The sequence below is a fragment of the Pollachius pollachius genome (genome assembly GCF_949987615.1).
Source record: "Pollachius pollachius genome assembly, chromosome: 1".
In the NCBI taxonomy this organism is placed as follows: domain Eukaryota; kingdom Metazoa; phylum Chordata; class Actinopteri; order Gadiformes; family Gadidae; genus Pollachius; species Pollachius pollachius.
Window position 1 is genome coordinate 13,595,595 of NC_136934.1, and position 23,932 is coordinate 13,619,526.

The following is a 23,932-nucleotide window of genomic DNA, read 5'->3' on the forward strand; positions in this document are numbered from 1 at the left end:
CTTGATTTGATGTCAAGTGAGATGAATGTTACACAAATTCCATGTGATGGAATTTGAACCCTTTACAATTGTTTTGGATCATCTTTGAGACCCACTGGTATCAGTCACTGCTTTGTCTGCTTTACCATGCACACACACACACACACACACACACACACACACACACACACACACACACACACACACACACACACACACACACACACACACACACACACACACACACAAACACAAACACACGCGCCCCCCCCCCCCCCCCCCCACACACACACACATGCATGCATGCATAATAAATGACACACACAAACACACACACACACACACACACACACACACACATCAGGACTGAACGACGTGTGTGATAGCAGATGAAAGAGGTAAATACAAGACAAACAGAAGCTCTGTTTACCCTGCAGGGAGGGAGGGAAAGAGAGAAAGAGAGAGAGAAAGCGCAATAGAACACAAATATAGAGCACTTTATATGGCTTTGGATTCCATTGAGATTCTGAACATGCATATCTCCCATTCTGATCAGGGCAGAGAGTGACAGAGAACGAAGAAGAAATAAAATAAGCAATCAGGACCTGAATTAGAAATAGCATAGCATAGCAAGAGAGGACGAGTGTACATGTATATAAGAAGAGAGAGGAACATAGAGAGAAAAAGAGAGTGAGAGAGTGAGAGAGTGAGAAAGTGAGCGAGAGAGAGAGAAAGAGAGAGAGAGACTGAGAGACAGAGAGACAGAGAGATGGAGAGAGAGGACAAAGGGAGTCAGAGGGACGTTAGAATAAAGATTGCCTGCTCGTCTTCTTGGATGAGCCACTGGCTATTAGCATAATGGACGCTGCCCATGCTATGGGAGGGGAGGGGAGGTAAGAGGACAGCCAGGGTCGGAGCCAGAGGACAGGGGCTGTCCGTGATGTGAGAGTGGTGGAGGATGGAGGCTTTTGATATGGATGTGTGATCTCACAGCGGCAAACCCACACACGAGAACCACAGAAACAGAGCCACAGATTTAACGTCAATTACAGAGACAGACAAACGCACGCACGCACGCACACACGCACGCACGCACGCACGCACGCACGCACGCACGCACGCACGCACGCACGCACGCACGCACACACACACACACACACACTCCGGACTAGACTGACTATGAGCTATGGATCTGTGAAATCAAATGGGCTGACGCTGCCGAAATGACAAACATTCCTGCTAGCTTTATTAGAAAGTACATGTCAGAAGGAATACAGTTCACAACACAACAGACAGCCTGGCTGAGGTCCCCCCGGGGTTTACGACGTGAAAGCAGCCACCAGAAGGAGAGCACAGAGAGGTGAACCAGTGCAGGCAGACAGCATGTAAACAGAAGAATCCTCAAGCATCTTTCTGTTTTATCCATGGACCACTGGGCACTCTGATAAACTCGGGGTGCATAATCTCACACAGCCACACGTGCAGGACACCCACCCACACACACACACACACGCACACGCACACACATACACACACACACACACGCACACACGCACACACACAACCCAAAATTGTGTGTGATGTGCGCACATCAAGAAACACATCCATTCACACGTATACACACATGCACAAAATACATACACATAAACAAACACATGCACACAATTTGCTCTGGATGAATTGACCTAAGATGTACTGCATGTCGGTTACCCCAGGTTGTTTTTACATGTGCTCCATAAATGCAGTGACTTCCCTTCACTTGAGAAACAAACACTGCGCAAATACGCAGTATGTATTCTCTTTCCCTCTCTCTCACACAACCAAACCATGTTGAGTGTGAGCGTGGGAGAGACACTGGCCTTCCATTATTTAAGATAAGTCATCCTGTCATTCAGACCAAGCAGGAAATCTGCAGTAGGCCACTGTTACTGTACTGTATAGTGTAATGATATGGATGAGAGACACAGACAGAGAGAGAGACAGAGAGAGAGAGACATAGAGACAGAGCGCAGGGGGGGAGAGAGAGAGACAGAGAGAGACAGAGAGAGAGAGAGAGAGAGATAGAGACAGAGCACAGGGGGGGAGAGAGAGACAGAGAGAGAGAGAGAGAGAGAGAGAGAGAGAGAGAGAGAGAGAGTGCAGCAAAGGAGCAGAGGGAGTTCAATAGAAAGGGGGTGGTTGGGGGGAGGTGAGAAACAAGAAGGGGGAGATGCAAGAGAGAGTGGAGGAATGGATGGAGTTGCATATGTATCAAAGGCTCCTCACTAATGACAGAGCTTGGGGGACCAAAGGGAGGGAGAGAGAGAGAGAGAGAGAGAGAGAGAGAGAGAGGGTGGGCAGGGCGGGGGACTCTGCAGTGTAGCGTCAGGGATGAGGAGGTTCCATAAATAAGTTATCTGATTAACACTTCTCGCAGAGCAGTGCATAAGAAGTAATCTGACTGTCTCTTCCATTGACTCTTCCATCCGCCAATCCAATTGTTTAGAATTGAATTCAAGCCCCGCCTCTTCAGATCGTGTTCGTGCAGGGAATGGATTGCAGTTGTCTCCGCGCTCATGTGTATTCATCACTCTTCTAACTCTGGGTCCAAGAAGTCAGCCCCCATCTATATCCTCCATCATGTCCGTCCATTCCACCCCATGCACCACACTCTTTAACTGCACTTTCCTGCCGTAGAACTCTCTCTCACTCTTTTCCCTAAAGCAAACCATAGAAACCTACAAACACCCACACATATACGTACGTATGTAGACACACACACACACACCTACCCACCCACCAAAAGACACACACACACACACACACACACACACACACACACACCAGATGTACTCAGGGCGGCTCGTATAGGCTCACCTCGGGACATGGTGACAGGTGACTTAATGTAGAGAGAGTGTGTGTGTGTGTACGTGCGCATGGTAGGTGAGAAGGTGTTTGAAGAGGTGTGAATAAGAGGAGCAATAGGTCACAGACCAAGACAGAAATTGGAAAGGACGGATTCAAAAAAGGAAAAGGGAAATATATAATTAATATTTGATAATCCCGCCATACCTAATTTCTGCTACTCGGCAGACCCAACGGAGCGCCGGCACGTGTGACATGGTCTGAAATCATCCCATTCACATGCAAATAGATGGAGAGAGGGACTCAAATGGACCCTTCTGGTGCTGTGATGCGAGTGGAAATGCGATTGAGAAAATTTGTTCCCCATCTCGGTGACAATAGTCCACACACAGAACCCAACCTGCTTGGAGATACTCTTCGAAAGGTAGCATGAACATGGCGTGAGTTCTCAATAAAAAACTGCTCTAGTGTGTGTGTGTATGTGTGTGTGTGTGTGCGTGCGTGTGTGTGTGTGTGTGTAAATTCAATAAATTATCTCTATGCTGTTTTGCAAGGGACTGTATCTCTTAGATATCTCACCAAATGTATCACCAAATGTAAAAATGGATTTTTCTTGTAAATCACAATATTGATTATTGATTGTTCGGCATTCTTAACAGCCAATCATTTCGATTCAATCCATTCCCTCCCCATCATGAATTCCAAGGTGTGTGCAAATGTGTTTGCCTGTGAGCAAGTGCGCAGATGAGTGCCTGTGCCCTTCACTTTGCATTCTCACAGAGAAAATCTCAACCGTATATGAGAAATTGCAAATTAGATTTTTATCGCAGGGTTTCCTGAAAGATGACATTTTCAATGGAGTCTGTTATTCAGACCTTCTAAACAAATGAGCCTGCAGCAAGCAGACGTTCCCCTGGGTCGTGACTACAGGCCACAATGATATTGTTATGAATATCATCGCATGAATCCTGCAAAAACAAATCTTTCATTGACTTGATTTAATGTAAGTGTGTCAGTGGTTGATCCAACCCTGATAATCGCATCACTCATGACGCGTTGCAACCCACTGACCGGACCCAGTGTGAACAGCGGAGGCCATCTGTGACTAACACACGTGCTGCAGTCTCCACCCAAGCATGTTTCATATGTAAATGTAGACAGACACATGCATAGCGATGCATGTAAACGGCCTGTCTGGTAACCAAGCCTCTTGTACCACCAGGGGGTTAATGGTGCGTCACTTTGGCTGGAATGTAGAAGGAGAGATATCTAGGACCATCTGATATCGGTGGTCCCTATCAACCAAATAAATAAATAAATAAATGATGTTTTCTTATTTCTGTTTAGTTTTGGATTCTTCTGATAGTGCTATTGCGTTGTATCAGCTATGTTATCCTAGAGAATTTTGATTAGTGATAGGGGCAAAAACGCCTGATCGTGAATAACATGTAGAATAAAGAACGGCTATTGTCATTTTTTCATTTTGTTATTTACAGAGGATTTGTAATACACATTTTGCCCACACCTGTGAAAATGTTGGCTTTTGTTCAGACACTCTCGACTACCCTTTAAATGTAAATTGCTGCCTTCATTTACATTGCATTTTCTACGTTATTTTACATTTACATGACACATACAATTAAATGTGTCCTTGTATCTTACTTGAGCTGCTTGAAGATAGGCCTTGTTTGTCATTTAGATATTAAAGCTGGATCTAATATACCACCTGTAACCCCAGCCCATGTGGTTTATTCCTCTAAACACAAAACATTGCAAAATGCAAACAGTATACTACATCATGATGGATTAAAACTGGCAGAATGGAAGGATTCAATGAATTAACACAATACTCTGGGGTTGTAATGTATTAACATGAAGTCAATATCAACAACTTTCTTTTATATGGTTCACCCTATTTTTATTCTAAAGCCGTTCCCTTGCATTTCGTACACAGCCATACTTGATAAATATGATAAGATAAACACAATGTTATCTAACTCCCGCCTCTCCTTTGTACTGCAATATTTATGCACCTATCAATAGAATTCTGTTTATTTTAAAGGGGTGTGATGGATACAGGCCACCCAGCCGGCTGGATGGCTGGATGGTAGATTAAGGTCTACATGGAAGTGGCTAAATGGGTGATTCATAGCTCGTTAAGAGAATTAATGGTTCTTGAACGGCGATTTTTTTTTGTAAGCAAACCCATTACTTAAGCAAGGAAATAAAACCCACAGTGGATGGGAGTGAGAGGGATCAGGCTTCTGGAGGCTTCTAACGGGGGACTATAATCAGAGTACCAGGGATTCCTTATACATTGATCCTTTGAGTCCTCTGTAACCGTGCAAAATCAGCTAATAACTTACAGTCTGTGCGTGTTAAATGATGTCCCCGCGCCAGACTATTTGCAGACTGTAGCCGGGATGAATCACCATAGAGCCATGAGTTTTCTGTCTGTCTTGCGCCAACAAACACGCACAGGAACACACACACACACATCTTCTCGCGCACAGCGAGAGAAGATGAAAGGAGTCACAGTGCGAGAAGTGATGTAAAGTGACAATTTAAGGAAACTGATCCGGAGTCCGCTGTGTCGTGCGGACCTGCCACCAGAAAGCACAATAGACTGAGTATTATGTAACTTCACTCCGAAACTCAGCTTTGGAAAAAGTATAAAGGATGGGGTCGCTGTGCGACGCCCAAATATAAAACATGCACGTACACCATCAACCAAAGACCGACCACACTAAAACATTAATTGAGAATGTAGCCCACTACAACGGGATTCTAGTGACGCGAATCACAGTTCAAATCAGACAGCAGTCGGCTAGAACTGGCTCGATTTAAAAGAGAATAGATGTATTACCTGCATGTTTGGGTTCTCTGTGCGCAGGGTGTCGGTAAAAGTCGCCCGGATTGCAGCCGCAGCGCTTCCTCTGGTGTCCTCTGCTCTCAGACGCTCAGCCCGCTCAGCTGAGATGCGAAGGAATGTTCGCCTACCGAAAGGAGGGGGGGGGGGGGGAATTCAGCCAAAGAGGATGAGGGAGGGGAGACGGATTGAAGGAGGAATTGTTGAATTCCAGGTTGTTATTATTGGCTTGTGATACATATGTAAGCGTTACATTTAGGGACATATATTTTCATGTATCAAGGAATATCTACCACTCAACGCCAACTGAAATTGAAATATTTCAATCAAGGAAGTTTTTGTTCAAGGTGTGTTTGTGTGTGTGTGTGTGTGTGTGTGTGTGTGTTCTAGTATGAGCGCACATAGTAAATTGTGTGTGTGTGTGTGTGTGTGTGTGTGTGTGTGTGTTGGGGGCCTGCAGGTTGTTTTGTGTGTGAGTGATTGCCTGAATGCAATTAAAAGCCTCTCTGCAATTCCTCCTCTTCTCAGGAGGAATTGAATCAATTGGAGCGACCTTGGAGCAACGAAGCTGCACGGGGTAGAACGAGAGAGGGAGTGTGTTGGGTGTGTGTGTGTGTGTGTGTGTGTGTGCGTGTGTGCGTGCGTACGTGCGTGCGTGCGTGCGTGCTTGCGTGCGTGCGTGCGTGCGTGCGTGTGTGTGTGTGTGTGAGGTCAGTTTTACAATCAACCCGGGTCAGTTGATTGCATAATTAAACGCAAAACACCTGCTACCTTTTCTGTGATCTCTGAACTTCATATTCACATCACTGCTGAAATATTCAACACTGTACCAGTGAGTTGCCCTTGATTAGGGAGTTATTTCAGGCAGCACAAAACGGAAGTAAGAGTCTGAATGACTGGAATGTAGCCTTTTTGCCTGGCTTTGATTGATGGAGGATTACGTAATGGGATAACTTTACCCGAAGCACCTAATGAAGTGGTGAATTTGATGTTGATTTGTTCATCATTTTGAAGTGATGAATGCTGATACTGAAAGGCTTATCATAATGAAGTAGTGAATGTTGATGCCCGAGGTTTGTCATAATGAAGTGATGAATGTTGATGGTTAAAGGTTTGTGACAAGTGGTGAATGCTGATGCTGAGAAGTCAGCATCTCAGTCAGAAATCATAAATGTTTATGCTCAGAGTTCGAGATGAAGGGATGACTGTTGATACTTAGAGTTTTTCATGATGAGACGGTGAATCAGGAGATTTGTTTCAAAGAAGTGATGAATGTTGATGATTATAGGTCTGTCCATTAGGCAATCATTCCTGCTTGCCTGTATGTAATCAAGTTTCCAGGTGATTTGTTGGCATCATGGGTGTGTGTGTGTGTGTTTGGGGGGGGGGCGTGAAGGTACCTCTAGCAGTCAGGCCTGGCCCTCTTTGCCCTGGATGGCGGGTTTATCGCAATGTCTTTGTCCTTCAGGATGTAATGCTCCCAATCTCTCTATCTGTCCCTTTCCCCATCCTCGTCCTCTACTCTCCTTATCTCAGACCCATTCTCTCATTCTCCATCCCTCTCTCGCTCTGTCTGTCTCCCTGCCTCTCTCTCTCTCTCTCTCTCTCTCTCTCTCTCTCTCTCTTTCTCTATCTTTCTGTCTTTGTCTCTCTCTCTGTCTGGTCTCTCATCCTACCACCCACTCTCTCTGTCTCACTTCTTTTCTCACTATAATCTTTCTCTCATTCTCCCTCCCACTCTCTCTTTCTCTCTCTCGCTCTGTCTGTCTCCCTGCCTCTCTCTCTCTCTCTCTCTCTCTCCATCTGTCTCTCATATTGTCGAGCTCTCCACCTCCGTTCCTTCATCTCCATGAATGGGAGCAGAGTGTCGATTGACCTCAGCTCCCCCCAGCACCCAAAAAAGACAAAAAAGCCACAACAACAACAAACGCTGCAAGAAAGGGCAGATGGGCTCAAACATCAGAGTGCTTTTTTCTTCTGGAACACAATAATCTCAGATTTACCATGCACACACACACACACACACACACACACACACATTCACACACACTTACACACAAACACACTCGCACACACGTACACGCACGCACCCACACACACACACACACACGTACACACAAATGCACCCGCACACTTACACACACACACACATGCACACACACACACACACACACACACACACACACACACAAGCATACGCTCACACATACACACACACACACACTTTTATGTGTCTAGTGGGGACTGGAATATCCATAACGTGGTGAGCCTCTGATCGACAGCGTCCTAATAATAACCATGCAGTGTTGTTTGGCAGATCAGTCGTTGTGACAGAGCCCAGGATTCACACACAACCTCTAAATAAAGCTGACCTCACACGGCATCAGCCGAGGACGCTGGCAACAGCACACAGGGAAAGTGACGCGGAACAAAGTGTATATTTAACGCGCCTTTCCTTTCAAGCAAGCAAAACTGAAATCATCTTTAAACACCCTGTACTGCATGAGTCTCTCCGGATGTCGTTATGAGAGCAAAATGTCTCTTAGTCTACCGTTCCCGTGTGAGTCTGCCCTCCCCCGGAGAAACCAGTGGCTTTAGTGCCGCGTTCGGATCAGTTCATTAAGGCTTCATTAGGATTCACAGTATTGGGGCTTGTTATCAGTGTGCTTTCCGCTGACTTTCGTTGTTGTGACCAATTTCCCTGTATAATATACAGGGCCGGGGCGAGCACGCAGCGCGGATTGTGTGAGCCGCACAATGTACCTGTCTCATTTGTAGCAAATTAGCACTGGCGTGGGTCCAATGTTAGGCATTTGGTGCCTATTACAAAAGGCTTAACAACAATTCAAACCTAAATGCTGAAACGCACATTGAATCGGAGAACTTTAAAAGCATAATCCGCTGAACACGTACCCACCAGTGAGTCACTTTCAAATGACTTATGGACAAACAATAGCCTGAGTTTGGCTCTGAGCGCTAGCAATAAGAACAGCAAAGTCGACGATTGTAATCGTTAGTTCGTTTGTACTAAAATCTTCATGCTTTTTAGATTTTGATGCTATGAGGATATGATTGATTAACAAACTTTAATAAACTGGAGCAGTGACATTTAAATGTTGGGTAAAACACACACACGCACACACACACACACACACACACACACACACACACACACACACACACACACACAAACACAGAGGATTGAGTGTTTGTTAGCACACATATTGTGTTTTAATAGGCATCTCATCTCAACATATGTGCTATGCCTGCAAGGCTTTACTGACGTACTGTGTGTGAGGGGGGAGGGGGGGGGGGGGGGGAGTTGGGGTTGCTTGGAAACCCCTGTGGCTCCTGCAGGCGTCCTGAGCAAATGGAGACCCCTATAGAGACCACCTCGCAGCTGGGACAATGCAGTGGATAAGCTGTACGTGACACATGTGCAAACCAACACACGTGATAATGCCCGCATATTAAATGCATCAAGCACGGAGCAGTACACAAGCATGTAAACACACACATACAGGCACACATAGGATAAACACACACAAGGATGCGTGCACACACACGTGCACAATCACACAATCACACAATCACACACACACACACACACACACACACACACACAGAAATTCACTCCTCAGAATTAGTTCATGTTTCTATGGTGAAAATGTCTATTTTTAGATGTATAGAAATACATAGATTCTTCGGCACCAACATTTGCATTCATGTGTGACTCCATCCAACAGCCTTATGCTATTTCTGTATTATTATTCCCATGTGTGTCCGTGGACGTTATCTTGGCCGGCTCAGAACCACATTGCAGCGATCTGCAGACTCTCTAATTGGTTCGTATGTGGCTACCTTGTAAAAACATGGTGGGCCAATTCTCTCTCAATTCACAACTTTAGTCACAAATGACATTAAGAGGGGATTGTGTTTTATGTGTTATTTTATGTGTGTATGTGTTTTCTTATGTATCTATGTTAATATAGCAACAAGAATGATGCAACACCAAGTTGTTGTATAAGTCCAACTCATTCAACACCTTTAACGTTCCACTCGTAGGTGATTTCCTTCAGTGAATCAGACAGCCGTATGCAGACCAATAGTTGTGCCTTTTGTGTGTTCCTTCACCGTCCATGCAATCGGCAGCGGACACAAAAGAACAGAGGGACGCCGGGCGACTTATGTGGAGGTGGGGGCGACAAACGGAGGGCAACTTTGTAGCCTTGGAAACTGTTGCTAAGTAGCAGATGGAGGGATCCCTAGACAGAGGGTGACAAGGATAGAGGCAAAGAGCAGGACAAGAACGCAGGGAAAAAACAAAACATTTGGAGAAGAAATTAGAAGAGGTAATCCAAAAGGCTATAACTGATGCATCTGCCGTTCAATCCGTCCCTCTCTCCCTCCATCGCTGAGTAGAAGTATGTCAACGCAGAGCAAGGTGCATCCTCAGGTCATCATATGGAGATGGAGGACACATAAAGTGTAGGCATGTGTGCTTCGACAGCAATGAGGTCATCTTGATGCGAGTCCAGGGAAGACAGAAGTTCGACGTTATGAAAGGCCTCAAATAAGATGGTGGTAGGCGTCTTTATTTCTCCTAGGCGTGGAATTTGAGAAACTACGGGATAGTAGAAGGAATGTAAAATAGAATAGCGTCAACCAAACCAAAAAAATGCAGAAAATACATATAGACACAAAAAGAGTAGCAGTAATGCACTCTCATCTCACTGTCAGGCTCCACATAGTTCCATCTATGTATAACATAAAACATTCTCTCACCGCGTTCCCCTCCCTGCACACAACACAGCTTCTAAACGAAATCCCGCTCACAATGTGCTCATCCATACAGTCCACTCAGGAGTATAGCGGCCGAGCCCATGTCGTGTGTTTACTCTGACTCTCGCTGCATGCAATCAAGCCACAGGTCCACAATCCCTTTTTTTAATGGTGTTGAACAACGTATCTCTACATTGTCGCCCCTGAACTGAGCACCGTGTGGTTCATTGGTCAAGGGTACCCCCTCTTCATCACCAGCACAGGAACAGCTGTCCCCCGATGCTGTGTCGCTAACACACATTATGAGCAACGAATGCAGAAACAGACGGCGTCATTGATCATGTGTTTAATGGAGGCCATGCAGGGGAAGTGGACGCTATCGAGGTCATATCTTGGTCGTTATTGTTTGGAACTTTACCTAGATCCAACTCTAAATACTCACTTTAACTTCATTGTACCTGTGTCAGCTTCCATTTCAAATGATTCAATGTGTCCATGATGGCTGCTGAATTGTTGAAGCATTTCCCAGCATGCACCGGTTCAGAAGATGTCCCTGAGCCCTTTTAGTGGTCCTCTCCTCTCTCTCTCTCTCTCTCTCTCTCTCTCTCTCTCTCTCTCTCTCTCTCTCTCTCTCTCTCTCCCTCCCTCCCTCATCCTTCCTCCCTACTTCACGAAGAAGACAAAGATAGACAGCAAAAGAGAATGTCTCATCACATTGGCCTTATCTGCTTGGCCACCGTCCCCTGCCTCCAGAAAGCAATTTAAAGGCCAGACACAGACAGAGAGGGACAGAGGGAGAAAGAGAGAGAGAGAGAGAGAGAGAGAGAGAGAGAGAGAGAGAGAGAGCGGGAGAGAGAGGGGGAGATGGAGAGAGAGAGCCCTTCCTAGTTGATTAGGATTATAAATTCCAAACCACTTCTCTACTATTTGCTGAAAACCTACAAATGAAGCGTTGATTTAAACCATGTCATAATTATATTGGTCGCAAAGTCAGTGGCCTGACGAATATTCCTTTTTGCGACAAAGCTTCCATTCTGGGTCGGTTCAAACATGGTTTACATCAATGATTCTAGCAATAAAAGGGTAAATTTCAGGAAACAACTTCCAAGCTTTAACAGCTACACTATCATTTCAAAGCAAAAAGTTTTAAACAGTACATCTGCTACATTCTTTTCCCATATAAACTAACAGTTTGCCTATGGAAAACTAAAAGACAGTAAGATAACTTTATGGTCTTGCTCTGAATCCAAAGGATAATAAGTTTACTTCATGGTCTTGCTCTTAATCATAAGGATAATAAGTTTACTTTATGGTCTTGATGGTACGCTCTAAGCACTGACCTTGCTCCCAAGGTGCACCCACTTTCCGTTCTGCTAAGAAGCAATTAATCTTAACCTTGATGCCAGCAGTTAATTAATAATTGAGATGTTCTTAAACTCTTAAATTGCTAGACCCTCTATTGCTTTACTGGTCCCTTGCACAAAGCCTCTGTCCTTCTCAAACACACACACACACACACACACACACACACACACACACACACACACACACACACACACACACACACACACACACACACACACACACACACACACACACACACACACACACACACACAAACACACACAATAAATAGGCTCCGAGGGGTTTACACAAGTAAACACGGGGCTCATTACTGAAAAACCAGGAGCAGTCCCATAAGCATTTCTTGCACTATTAACTACCAAGGCTTCATTTAACTGTAGAGCAACATAGATACATTGAATTTGGCGAAAAATACTCAGATCTCTGTGTTTTCCTCAGCCTCACAGTGTTGCTTAGAGTTCAGTCCGACAGTCCGCTTTTACCACACAACTGGGCTGCTGCTTAGAGCAGGGGTGTCAAACATACGGCCCGCGGGCCGGATCCGGCCTGCGAGATGATTTGATCAGGCCCGCGACTTGTATAGCATAAATTTCCAAGATATTACACAGCACCTGAATAATCTTAACAGTATCTTAACTCAGTATAATGACAGCATACGCGCATTCAAGTTAAAACTGTCACTCTGGGAGACGCAGCTATCTAGCGGTGACACCGCCCATTTCCCATGTCTAACCGCTGTGCGTGCGACCACACGTAATGCTGATATGGATCAATACAAAGACAAGATAACAGGATTGCTGCAGGAGATCAAGCAGAGGTTTAAAGTCTTCAGTGAACTAGAGAAGGAATTTGCCATTTTTCGCTCACCATTTACAGTCAAGCCTTCTGACATGCCAGCTGACATCCAACTCGAGATAATTGACTTGCAGTGTGATACCAATATGAAGGAGAAATTTGCGTCGGTGGGCTTGGGCACATTTTATCAATATCTCTTGCCAGGGTACCCCAAATTAACATCCCTGGCTGCAAAGGTTTTATCCATGTTTGGGACTACCTATCTTTGTGAACAGGTGTTCTCTGTAATGAACCTAAATAAAACAAAGCACCGCTCAAGGTTAACAAACACACACTTGAATGACATTGTGAAATGTGCTGCTACTCAGGATTTGACACCTGATATTGATGCACTCGTAAAGGCTAAAAGATGCCAAGTTTCAGGAGCCAGCCAAATAGACTGCAGTGAGAAAAAAAAAAAAAAGTTAATCAGCAAGTAGGCCTGTGCCTAATTCTTGTGATGCTCTTTCAGAAATGTTTGCACTCTGATGAATACAGATCTTATAAGTTTACTCAGGTTTCATGTTAAAAGACAATGAATATTGTGCAGCATATCATTCTCAGCTTCAGTAGCCTACAAAACAGTTTGATCTGATGTAGCCTAATCTCATAGCTCATGCACTGCTATAACTTTTATATTTGTTTATTTTATTTATATGTGCACATTAACATTTTCAAGGCAGTATGATAGCTTTCTTCATAGCTCCCACATGAGTTTGTTTAGTGTGGTGAGTTGGTTCAGGTGTTCAGATGTAAAAATGCATTCACTCAACTCTATAAAAATAAACCAGTTGTTAATGAATGTGAAATGCAAATTCCATTGGCCTATCTGTGAATAAATGTGTTGTGCTAATATAGATCCTTGTGATCCGTGATTATGTAGGCTACAAATGTAGGCCGAATGATAAAGCATAGTACTGAAAAACAAAGCTAATGATTTGGAGTTGACGTAGGTTATTTTGCCATTATTTTACTGTTCCGGCCCACTTGAGATCAGATGGGCTGTATGTGGCCCCTGAACCAAAATGAGTTTGACACCCCTGGCTTAGAGGGTTTGTCACAATGAAGGAATGAATGTTGATGCCAAGAGGTTCATCATAATAAAGTGATTGACGTTAATGCTCGGAGGTTTGTCATAATGAAGTGGTGAATATAAATGCTTAGAGGTTTGTCATAATGAAGTGATGAATGGTGATGCTTTGAGGTTCTTCATAATTACCCAATTATTTTATGTTGTACGTCCTGGCACTTTAATAGTTCTTAGCATCGTGTAGCATCTTATCTTAGCTATCTTTGTTGTATACGGGGAACGGGTTAACCTAGAAATTGTAAAAGCTTGGCACTTGTTCTATAAGCATTCTTACTGCCCTAAACGTAAATGTAAATGAAACACTGAATTCTGATCCGTAGAAGTTTGCCCAATAGAGTTACCTCTGTTTGCCAGTATGAAGTAATGTTTTTAGATTCCAGTTGATTTGGTGTCATCATCTGTGTTTGTGTGTGTGTGTGTGTGTGTGTGTGTGTGTGTGTGTGTGTGTGTGTTTGTGTGTGTGTGTATGGAGGGGGGGGGGGACATGAGGGTACCTCTAGCAGTCAGGCCTGGTCCTCTTCGCCCTGGACGGTGGGTTCATCACAATGTCTTTGTCCTTCAGCATGTAATAATCCCAATCTCCCTATCTGTCCCTTTCCCCATCCTCTTCCTCTACTCTCAGGCCTCTTTTCCTATTCGCCCTGCCTCTCTCTCTCGTTTCTCTAATCCTACCATCCTCTCTCTTGTGCTTCTTCTAATCACCCCCCGCCACCCCCTCTCTCTGTCTCTCGGATTCTCATACTCCCTCCCTCTGTCGCTCGCTTTATCCTTCTCTCTCTCCATCTGGCTGTCATATTGTCGTTTTATCTGTTCCTTCTATCGTTATGGAGCCCTCTGTCCGTCCAGCTCAGAGAATTGGACCCGAGGTTCATTTGACCTAACGCCCTTTGCCAAAAAAAATCCCCCCTGGGATTACACAACCAATCTACTCTGAGGTTATAATCTGCTTCTGTCTGCACCACTGGGCTGCTGGTGAACTTCTAATGCACACCGCCTAAATCAACCAGATCTAAATGATACATTTGCAAGGATGAGGGCAAGTGGCCTTGTGGCAGGCTCAGAGGAACCAACATGGGAAAGATACTTCCAAACATTCATTACTACACAATGATTATTCCTGTGTGTCCTGAATTAAGGCCCTGCTGCAAACCAAATAGCCCCTTCTTAGGGAAATAAGATATTGAACCATAAACAGAAGGAATTAAGGCACGTCAGGGACTTCGTTATACAAGCTCAGAGTAACTAAATAGCAAATACAGGCACATTTGTTGCAGCATGTCTGTCCTTGGCCATTCACCTGATATGTCCACAGGCAGATGTGTCAGAAGAATTATGGTTAATCCCATATTGAACGCCCACAGGTTTTACCGACTTTATAAGCGTGGTTATAAATAGTCATCAATACTGGTAGTTTTAATGAATTCAGCTGAGTGCATTGAACGGATGCAAGTCCTCAAACTTAGAGCACTCCATGATGTATTGATCTGTTATAAAGTAGGGCAGACAGGTTAAGCTTGTGTGGATAGAGGGGGTTACATATATCAGTTTGAAGTAACAATGCAACATTTCAACTAGCTGGTAGCTAAAAGTAACCTTGACATATCTATGTAGACTTGTTTGAGGAGGCTGAACTAGTACTTATTTTATTCAACAATTAACAGGCCATTATCATTGGATAATTTATTACCATATATGATTACATTATTCATATTTACTATATACATTATTTTACTTGGGAGTGAAGTTTCAGGAAAGTGCTATTTCATTCCCTTTCCATGGAAACAAGCATGATATTTACGTTATATTTATGCATGCAATAGGTTCAATAAGCACACAAAAATGACTACTAAGCCAACTCTTTAAAGTATTGAAGACTCAGCTATTTGTATGGAAAACTCATATTGCAAAACATAAAGGAGAGGAAATGGAATTACTTTCAAAACAACTTTAATAATTTGGGCATTGAATACAAAAAGAAAAAGAATGTGGTCTTGGTTGGCTGACATAAAACCACAGTAAGTATTTACAGTCGCGTATCTACAAGTAAAGGGTGGGCTGCTGAGAGATTTGCTTCACTAAGTTAAAGTTAAGTGAACCAGGAAAAACTGGAGTGGGGCGTGATGGAAGTGCCGAAGACTTCTTAAGGGCCGTTTTGATGACGAGACAGATCTCCAACTCGCATACACACAACAGGGATCGCAAGAACGTTAAACTGCCAAGACCATATTTGTATGCATGTAAATCTGTATTTGCCTACACTCTTTACTGCAGCTCTTTCCGGAAGTGGCCTTGATTCACCCATGGGATGTGGCCAAGAGGGAGTCTCATTGTGTGCATCAAGTCCTCTGGATCTCCAGTCCTCGAGAGAACCCCCCCACCCCCACTGGAGGAGAGCTTAGGAGGCCTCCTCGTCAATCTTGGGGGCCAGGTAGTATTTGACGTGACCCATGTCTGCGATTTTGTACTCGACCACTGGAAATAAAAACAAAAATATGTTTGTTAGTTCGAGATAGGGGGGGGGGACATGCGCATAGTAAAAAGAATGACGAATAAACTGATCCAATTGGCAAACATGATCTCCATCACTGACCTAGGGGGATGTCTGCAGACATGCTGAGAATGACGGTCTTGGACAGCGGCGTTGCTTTGGTGAAAAAGTTCAGGTAGTTCAGGGCGAAGATCAGCTGCACCGGCTCATTCATCTCAATGGTCACCTACAATACAAAAAACAAACGTGTTTTAATACAACAGGTTATGAGGCCAAAACCAGCCCACATGGCTTCACGGTGAACAGAAAAGGACCTACAGCCTCGTCCTCCTTGTCAACGTTGCTGGTCTGGGACAGCTTGACGTTCCCGGTGCCGAGCTCTCCGGTGGCGGAGAACTTGACTCCGTCCTTGGCGCAGGAGATCATGACGGCGTCTCCGATCTGGGAGAGGTCCCGGCAGATACGGGCAAACTCCCCCGATGGCATCTTCACCACACAGCTGTACTCTTGCTCCTGTAAGCACACGCAGACACAGGTTAGACCAAGCACGTGGGTACCACCTAGTGGTGCTTCTCTGTAGTGTTTCAATCCAAAAAAATTGTTCTTCCTTGAGATAAGTGCTTGTGCCTCCCCCCCCATAACAGAATCTTAAGTATATTAAATAGCTTAATGTAGCAAACACTTACTGGGATCCCCAGTTGCTCCACATCAAGGTCCATGAGCTTCATCTCATAGTCTGAGACTTTCTCCTGGTCTGAAATTGGCACATGGAGACATTTAACAAATGTATTTTGGGGACCGTGAAATCAAGGTAAATACACAGCTGAAAGGCTTGACACTTACTGATGGTTTCAAACACAAGAACGAGCGTGTCAGCATTGTCTTCTGCTCTGAGGGTGATGATATCTTCATTTCCAGCACACTTCAGGATCTTTGACATACTGTGAGAAAAACAACATTTGTTCAGAAATGTGCAACATGCTTTCAGAATGACTTTTTAAAAATGTATTCTTATGGATGAGGTTCGTAACATTGAGTTGCTGTTTAGAGCACATCGCTAGACATCGACAGCAATACAATAAATGAGGTAAATGATCGAATGAAGTTTTACTGTGTGCGTGTAGTCTTGTAGCCTAGTTAACCATATGGACAAAAGTTTAGCGGCTAAAGCTGTCATACATGTGGAGCGGAAGGACAAGTTCCCGGGTTCAATATTTCCCGCCATCCACCAAAGGACTTTGGCGCTCGAATGACGTAGTGAATAATGACTTCGAAGCGCGCCTAATGTTTCGAACCACAACAATGGATTGGTTTCAACCTGAGAAATCGTGTGGAAGACAATAGAACTATTCGAGAAACTAAATAAATATAACACTACGATCTTTGATGTCATGGGCGAGAACTCCCGTTTACGCTCCAACCATAAAGGCTTGCCCGGGCAGCTCTCTCCAAGCAAGATGGCTTCTTTGTGACATGAGCGTTAGGAACTAGCTATCTACGTACACCTTTATTATAAAAGAGTATGGTCATTTAACTCGCATTTATCGACCTCATAAGGCTGGTCAATGTATAAATAGCGCGAGTGAGTACACATCCCCATCATTTGTCTTTACCAACTACACTATCCAGGCATTAGTCCAGGCACTGTGCTAACGGTACATACAAACAGGCCAGGTACCACCGTCACATACTATACAGTGAAACAGTAAGGCAGTTTAAACAAATACAATCCTTGAAGAGGCACTTTCACACATGGTCAGATGTAGAGTCATGATTAGAGTTCTCTCACCTGCTGAGGTTGACTCCCATGGCGAGGTTTCTGTCGCAGCGGTAGGAGTCAAAGCCATCGCTTCGGAGTGTGAGCTGGACCAGAGAGACGTGAGAGGAGTCCATACTCTGCAGCGAAATACCGAACGAGCTGACATCCCAACACGCTTCTGTGATGAGATCCTTCAGAGCCTCCAATACTTTCTTCAGGATGGAGCCCTGGACCAAGCGTGCCTCGAACATGTTTAAAGTTGTATTTGTTGGGGTGAGTCAAAGAGTCAAAACTTGCTGCGACGTTAGTCGTCGAATTTAGACAGCCGGCAAAGAAATAGGGCAGTCGATCAAACCTTGGCGGTAATAATGCGTTGTTTGTGGAGTAAGACAGCCAACGCTACAGCATCACACAGCAGTGGATAAAGAATGCTCTGAAAGCGCGCGCCAGCGTAAAGTTTTAAGGACTTGCGTAATACGTCATTTCCGTGTTGCCAAACGTCCCTTCCCTTGACCAAAAGGAGTACACGAAGCGCGCCATTTTTAAGAGGTCGGATTCGGATCTGTACGCTTTTGCGAGTGTCATTCCCTTGTGCCAGTAAACTCTTCATATATTTAGTTACCTTATATAAGTGAGTTAAAAAACGACCATAGAATGTTATGCTTTTCATTTTTATTAAAATATAATTTACTATGAATAACTGAGGTGGCAAAGTACTGCATTACATGTCTGTGGGTGGCTTTTCTTATCTTGTAGAATACACTTTGTTGAGAAGCTCAAGCTTCTAAAAAACATTAGAAATTCTTAAGGAAAACAACTGCGTGGAGAAATATACCTCAATACAAAGTCAGTTCAACGTTACAGTAGCTAAACTTCTGAAATTGTCTGCAAAATACACTATAAGTAAAATAATTAAAGAATTTAACTACTCATAATACACACACAAAATAAAAGACTTAATACATTTAAGAAATCTCCAACAACTCCAACAAATGGATTCAGAAAACGAGATTACATTTATTTTTTTTATTGAGTGGAGTACTTGTTCTGGCAGTTTAGATTTAATCATACTAGCGTTCCCTTGATGACACACAGCCACAAAACACACAATAAAAAAACCCCAAATGGTATTTGTGTACCCACACCTGAGTACATGGATATAGGCCACTTATGTTAAGAATGGGGAAGATAGACACAAACTGAGAAAAGGGAGGACCTTCCAAGGACCTTTAGAAGAGAAGACACACACACAACTCAGATTCATGTTTGATCAGAGCAGTAGTCCATGTTGGACACAAACTACTGTAGACTGCTCTGCCTTGTTCAGCATTTCCCTCTGTTTTGATTGGCTCATGGGCTGGTGTTAAGCTCGGAAGAAGCGTATTACAGATTGATATATTGGGTTGCCATGGCGAGAATGGGGGCTCCTGTTGGGACCCCGGGGAAGGGGCCACTGGAGCCGGCGATGTCAATGTGGGAGTACGGCAGGGGCTTGTCTGAGTCCACACCGAACTGTTTGGGGGAACCAACACAGTACAAATGGGTTAGGAAACAAAAAGGGTAGAAACATGGGCAGTGATGGACTATTGGTCAATCTTCAGCACCTGCAATGACATTAACTTTGCCTCGCTTTGAATAAAAGCGTCTGCTACACAACTGAACAGTAATAGTTGTAATGGAGGAGTGACTCTGTACCTTGTCCAGCCCTGAGGCCATGATGAGGAAGGCAGCAGGTGCCTGGTGTCCTCGCGGAGTGGCTGAGGAAGGCAGGTTGTTGCTCTGCAGGATGTCCTCATATTCAGACTTGCCCTTGTGGAACTCGTAGTCCTCACGCCTGATGCTGGAGATCTCAAAGACATCCCCCAAGACATCCCCGGCTGCCCAGGAAGAAGGGGGAATAAAAAGGAACGAGAGAGTTAGACGGAGGATGTGACCTTCAAATCAGGAACTCTCACAACTACACGTAAATACGAAGCGAGGAACATATTGAAATCTGATGAAATGAGTCCTACCTTTCTGCCACTTGGAAGCATTTCCAGCACGATGGGCTGGACCATTATCCATGATGATCTATAGAATAAATGAATACAAAAAAATACAAAACTCAGCAAGCATTCCCTTATACTGTTGTCAATCCTTACCCAATTTGTGCAAGACTAGGATCAATATTCATGCAAATATATGGACTGAAACTCATTTTGCGGCTACACTTACAGAGTAGTCTGGTCCCATGGCCCTGATGGCATGGCCGGTCAGCGTGGCAATAGTAAACAGCTGTGGAGACACCTCATGCACAGCCTAGGAGAGGGAATACAAGCAGAAGAATACACATAAACAAAGATCTACCACAGCAAGCTCTGAAAGCTGAGATGATTCATTGATACAACTTTAAACTGGGAAGTTGTTTGGTAAACGAATAAACATATGATTGAAGTTGTGTAGACGGTAAAGTTGAGGTTCTCACCTTCTCCTTCATCTCACAGAGCAGGTCCACCATGACCATGCGTCCCTCGGCATCAGTGTTTCCAACCCTCACCCTTCGTCCGGCGCGGGACACAATCAGCTCGTCGGCCACGTAGCAGTCTACCAGCCGCCAGAGAGAAGAACATGTCAGTGACAGAGCACGGGTCAATGCTAATGGTGACTGTGAATCCGATACGCCTGTACAGACGTATAGTAGTAGAGAGCATCAGGACCAGACCAGAATGGCTTCATCTCACCTGAGCCTACGCTGTTCCTCACCATCGCCATGGAACCCACCACCTTCAGATGCTTGGGCTTCAACTTGGCCAGAGCCTAAATGAGACAGGGAGGGACAGTTGGAAACACAACAGCCACTGCAGGATGTTCTGAAGTCATGCCAGACAGGATGTGGCTCTACCTTCTCCACAATGTGTAAACCTAGGATTCCATTCTAATAAAATGTAACCCCTCAACAGTGATCCGAGCCCGGGACTACCACGTGACAACGATACGTTTGCTTTTCAAACCAATATGATCATGGCTCTGTTCACCTGGAAGAAGCCAGCGACAGCAGCGGCTCCACACTTGTCCCTGTGCATGCCTGCCATGAAGCCTCCAGCTTTGATGTCTGCGCCACCTGTGTCGTAGGTGATACCCTGGAAGAAAACAAGAAATTACATTTTTGTATTCATAATATCAATAGTATCATCACAGCATATCAAGATATAATTCATATAATGACGCTATGAGCTATGGTCTCTTCACGCTCCGTAAAGCTCTTTCTCTGATGCCAACATATCATACGTCAGAAGGCGGGTGGCCTCTCACCTTGCCCACCAGCATCAGAGTGGTCGTAACGGGTCCCTCTCCACAGTACAGCAGCTTGATGACTCTGGCCTGGTGGCGTTGGACGGCTGCATCAGAAGGAGCGGAAAACCAACCAGTTAGCGTCACGCATGTGTTCAGAGTGTTGCACATCAGACTGGTTGCTGCTGATGAGAGGACCTACCGTGGGCACATCGGTTTACAGCGGCTAGGCAGGGGTATTCCTTCTCCAGGACCTTCACGTCACTCACTACCTCCACCTAGAGCACGGGCAGCACACAATACCGATCTTTGATAGTTAATCCGACGTCACACACGTAGATAATAATTAATAGCCACAGAAACAAAAGGTTGTTAATCGAATGAAGCCCACCTTCACAAGGCTGTCCTTGAAGAGCTCCTGCACATAGTCGGCCACACGGGGAGCCGCCATACGCTCGGGGTCTGAGCCACCGATGTCGCGGCAAACCAGTCTGAAAGGACAAGACGGCAAGTGTTGGCCGGTGAGCAGAACAGGAAAACACCCAAAAAGAAACATACATCCAAGAAAGGGACTGAACTCGCTCACCTGCCACTCTCAAGAGCAATGGCCAGATCAACAATTTTCTTTCCCTGCTCCTTCTTTGCAACCCACAGGCCCAGAACACACACCTTGTATGGAGTGGGGTTCGCATTCGCTTCCCTCACTTCAATGGGCTACAGCAGAGGGTGAAACAGCAATATAAGATCACACCGAATGTTTAACACATGCCTTGGGGACCAGCGAGGCAGAGAGAGCACACATGAATCCTGTTCACACAGTGATACGTCTTTCGCACCATGTAAAGAGCATGAAGGGCCCCCAGCGCAGCCACCAGTGTGCTCTTCTCATAGTCTTTGTGTGGAGGACACACCAGCAGGGGGCGCTGCATACCAGCCTTCATCGCACTGTAAAAGAGAAATTGGAGAAGGTTGAGAGTTGCGTGCTAATAATAATTCATTGCATTGCTTAAGCACTTTTTCCAACACTTTACAGAAAGGGACCCCACCTCATCCGCTACCATGAATAAAATCAGTAACAATGGCAATACAACCACCGTTTGCCCCGGCTTCCCCTTCACAGAACCCACCGCTGGATGCCACAGATAGCCGCATCGCTGTAGCGCCTGACGTCATCGTAGTCACGGTTCACCGGGCCAGTGGAGGCAAACAGGAGCCGGTTGCCAGGGCAACCAGGGACCTGGAGGACGACTGCCTCCTTGCCACAGGCATGGTCCACCTGCAGAGGGGACCACAGGTCAGTCTATCATGTGACCACGTGTTGTTGCGAGCGAGTCCAAAAGGAGTAATGGAAACACTTGAGGTTACATTTCCCCTTCAGAGACCTTCACTTCCTGCCCCCCCCCCCCCCTCCATTTTTATAAAAAACAAAATAATAAATCCGGCCTGCTGCTGATAGTCATGCTTCCTGACTTTGCACAATAGAGGTTTGACGTTAGGGAAGCGAGTTCTCCATTAACATAAATGAGCGGTCCATACAGCACACAACTCAACACGATTAATTGCATGACAGATTGACAATGGTTGTTATTTTGTTCAATACAATATCCAGTGAACACCAATAGTATTTACGATCAACTCAAGCCGGGCCCCTGAAAGCTTTACAGTTCCCCCCCTCTCCCCCTTATGGCTGTGTGAGTGTGTGATGGAGATGCTAAGGACAAGTAGTAAAGTAAAAGGGAGACACACACCGAGCTGTAGTCATCCAGAGGGGACTTCAGCCATTGCAGCTCTTCAGGCAGAGTTTGACTGCTCTGGGTCACCAGGACGATGCCATCAAAACTAGAAAATAAAGAGAAGAAAACATTAGTGAGCCATGGAAAACATTAACTAGCTTACAGAGAATCTGAGATCAGTCAAAACTCACTTCTGGTTCTTGCAGTCCGTGATCAACTCGATTGGTTGGATTCTGCAAATAAAAAAAAAATAAAAAAAACATCTTATCTCATCAATTGGGGTTTTTAATAGACGGAACATGATAAAGACCGATACCGGTTCCCTTTGTTCTTTATCTAGAACTATACAATGGATGAACAGTACAGTAGGTCATAGTCTGGAACTCTACAAGCGCCATTAACCGCCAGTTTTAATTAATCTTTAACAGGGATTTAACAGGGAAGACTAACATTAAGGGTAACCTTACGTTTCTTCACGCACACAAATATATGGCTTTTTTGTCTGCATAAGAAAGTGAAAGTGAAAGAGTAAGACAAGCCGATATTTGATTATGACTAATGAGTCTGAAGTAAGTGAACCATATAGTCCTATTGACACACACATACATCTAAATAGTTTGACCGTCTGGCAAGCTTACAGTACAAACATCAAATGGCTAGCAAACACAGCTAGAAGTCCCAGTCAAATTAACTGCATTATCAAGCATTTTTGACACGGCTTTGTAAAAAAGGTTAAATATTGCAATTGAGGAAGATGATTACAAAAGACACAAGGAGAACATCCATACCTGGTACACATTGCAGCCTTTCTGCTCCGACGTCTTCTGGAGAAGAGGGACGTGAAACACGGATCACTCCCTACCTTTCGTCTGCTAACATGCGGATCACATGATATTCTGGCTGGAAGCCGGGAATTGTA

The 23,932-nt window shown here is 44.7% G+C and overlaps 2 protein-coding genes across 2 annotated transcripts; both read right to left on the reverse strand.

Annotated features, from left to right (window-relative positions):
- Positions 1-15,699: 15,699 nt before the first annotated feature.
- pcna (proliferating cell nuclear antigen) lies at positions 15,700-18,424 on the reverse strand. The gene is made up of 6 exons (XM_079756977.1): positions 18,041-18,424; positions 17,095-17,192; positions 16,938-17,005; positions 16,570-16,764; positions 16,354-16,477; positions 15,700-16,235 (listed from the first exon to the last, which is right to left on the reverse strand). The coding sequence occupies exons 1-6, from the start codon at positions 18,259-18,261 to the stop codon at positions 16,159-16,161; spliced, it is 783 nt and encodes a 260-aa protein (XP_079613103.1). The 5' UTR covers positions 18,262-18,424; the 3' UTR covers positions 15,700-16,158.
- A 243-nt stretch (positions 18,425-18,667) lies between these two features.
- Positions 18,668-23,881, reverse strand: LOC307090099 (putative aminopeptidase W07G4.4). The gene is made up of 16 exons (XM_079756643.1): positions 23,802-23,881; positions 23,205-23,246; positions 23,029-23,119; positions 22,408-22,556; positions 22,117-22,225; positions 21,867-21,994; positions 21,672-21,771; positions 21,483-21,558; positions 21,302-21,387; positions 21,025-21,129; positions 20,731-20,806; positions 20,475-20,593; positions 20,225-20,308; positions 20,023-20,080; positions 19,706-19,887; positions 18,668-19,522 (listed from the first exon to the last, which is right to left on the reverse strand). Exons 1-16 carry the CDS (start codon positions 23,810-23,812, stop codon positions 19,394-19,396), a joined length of 1,545 nt encoding a protein of 514 aa, XP_079612769.1. The 5' UTR covers positions 23,813-23,881; the 3' UTR covers positions 18,668-19,393.
- Between the last annotated feature and the right edge of the window lie 51 nt (positions 23,882-23,932).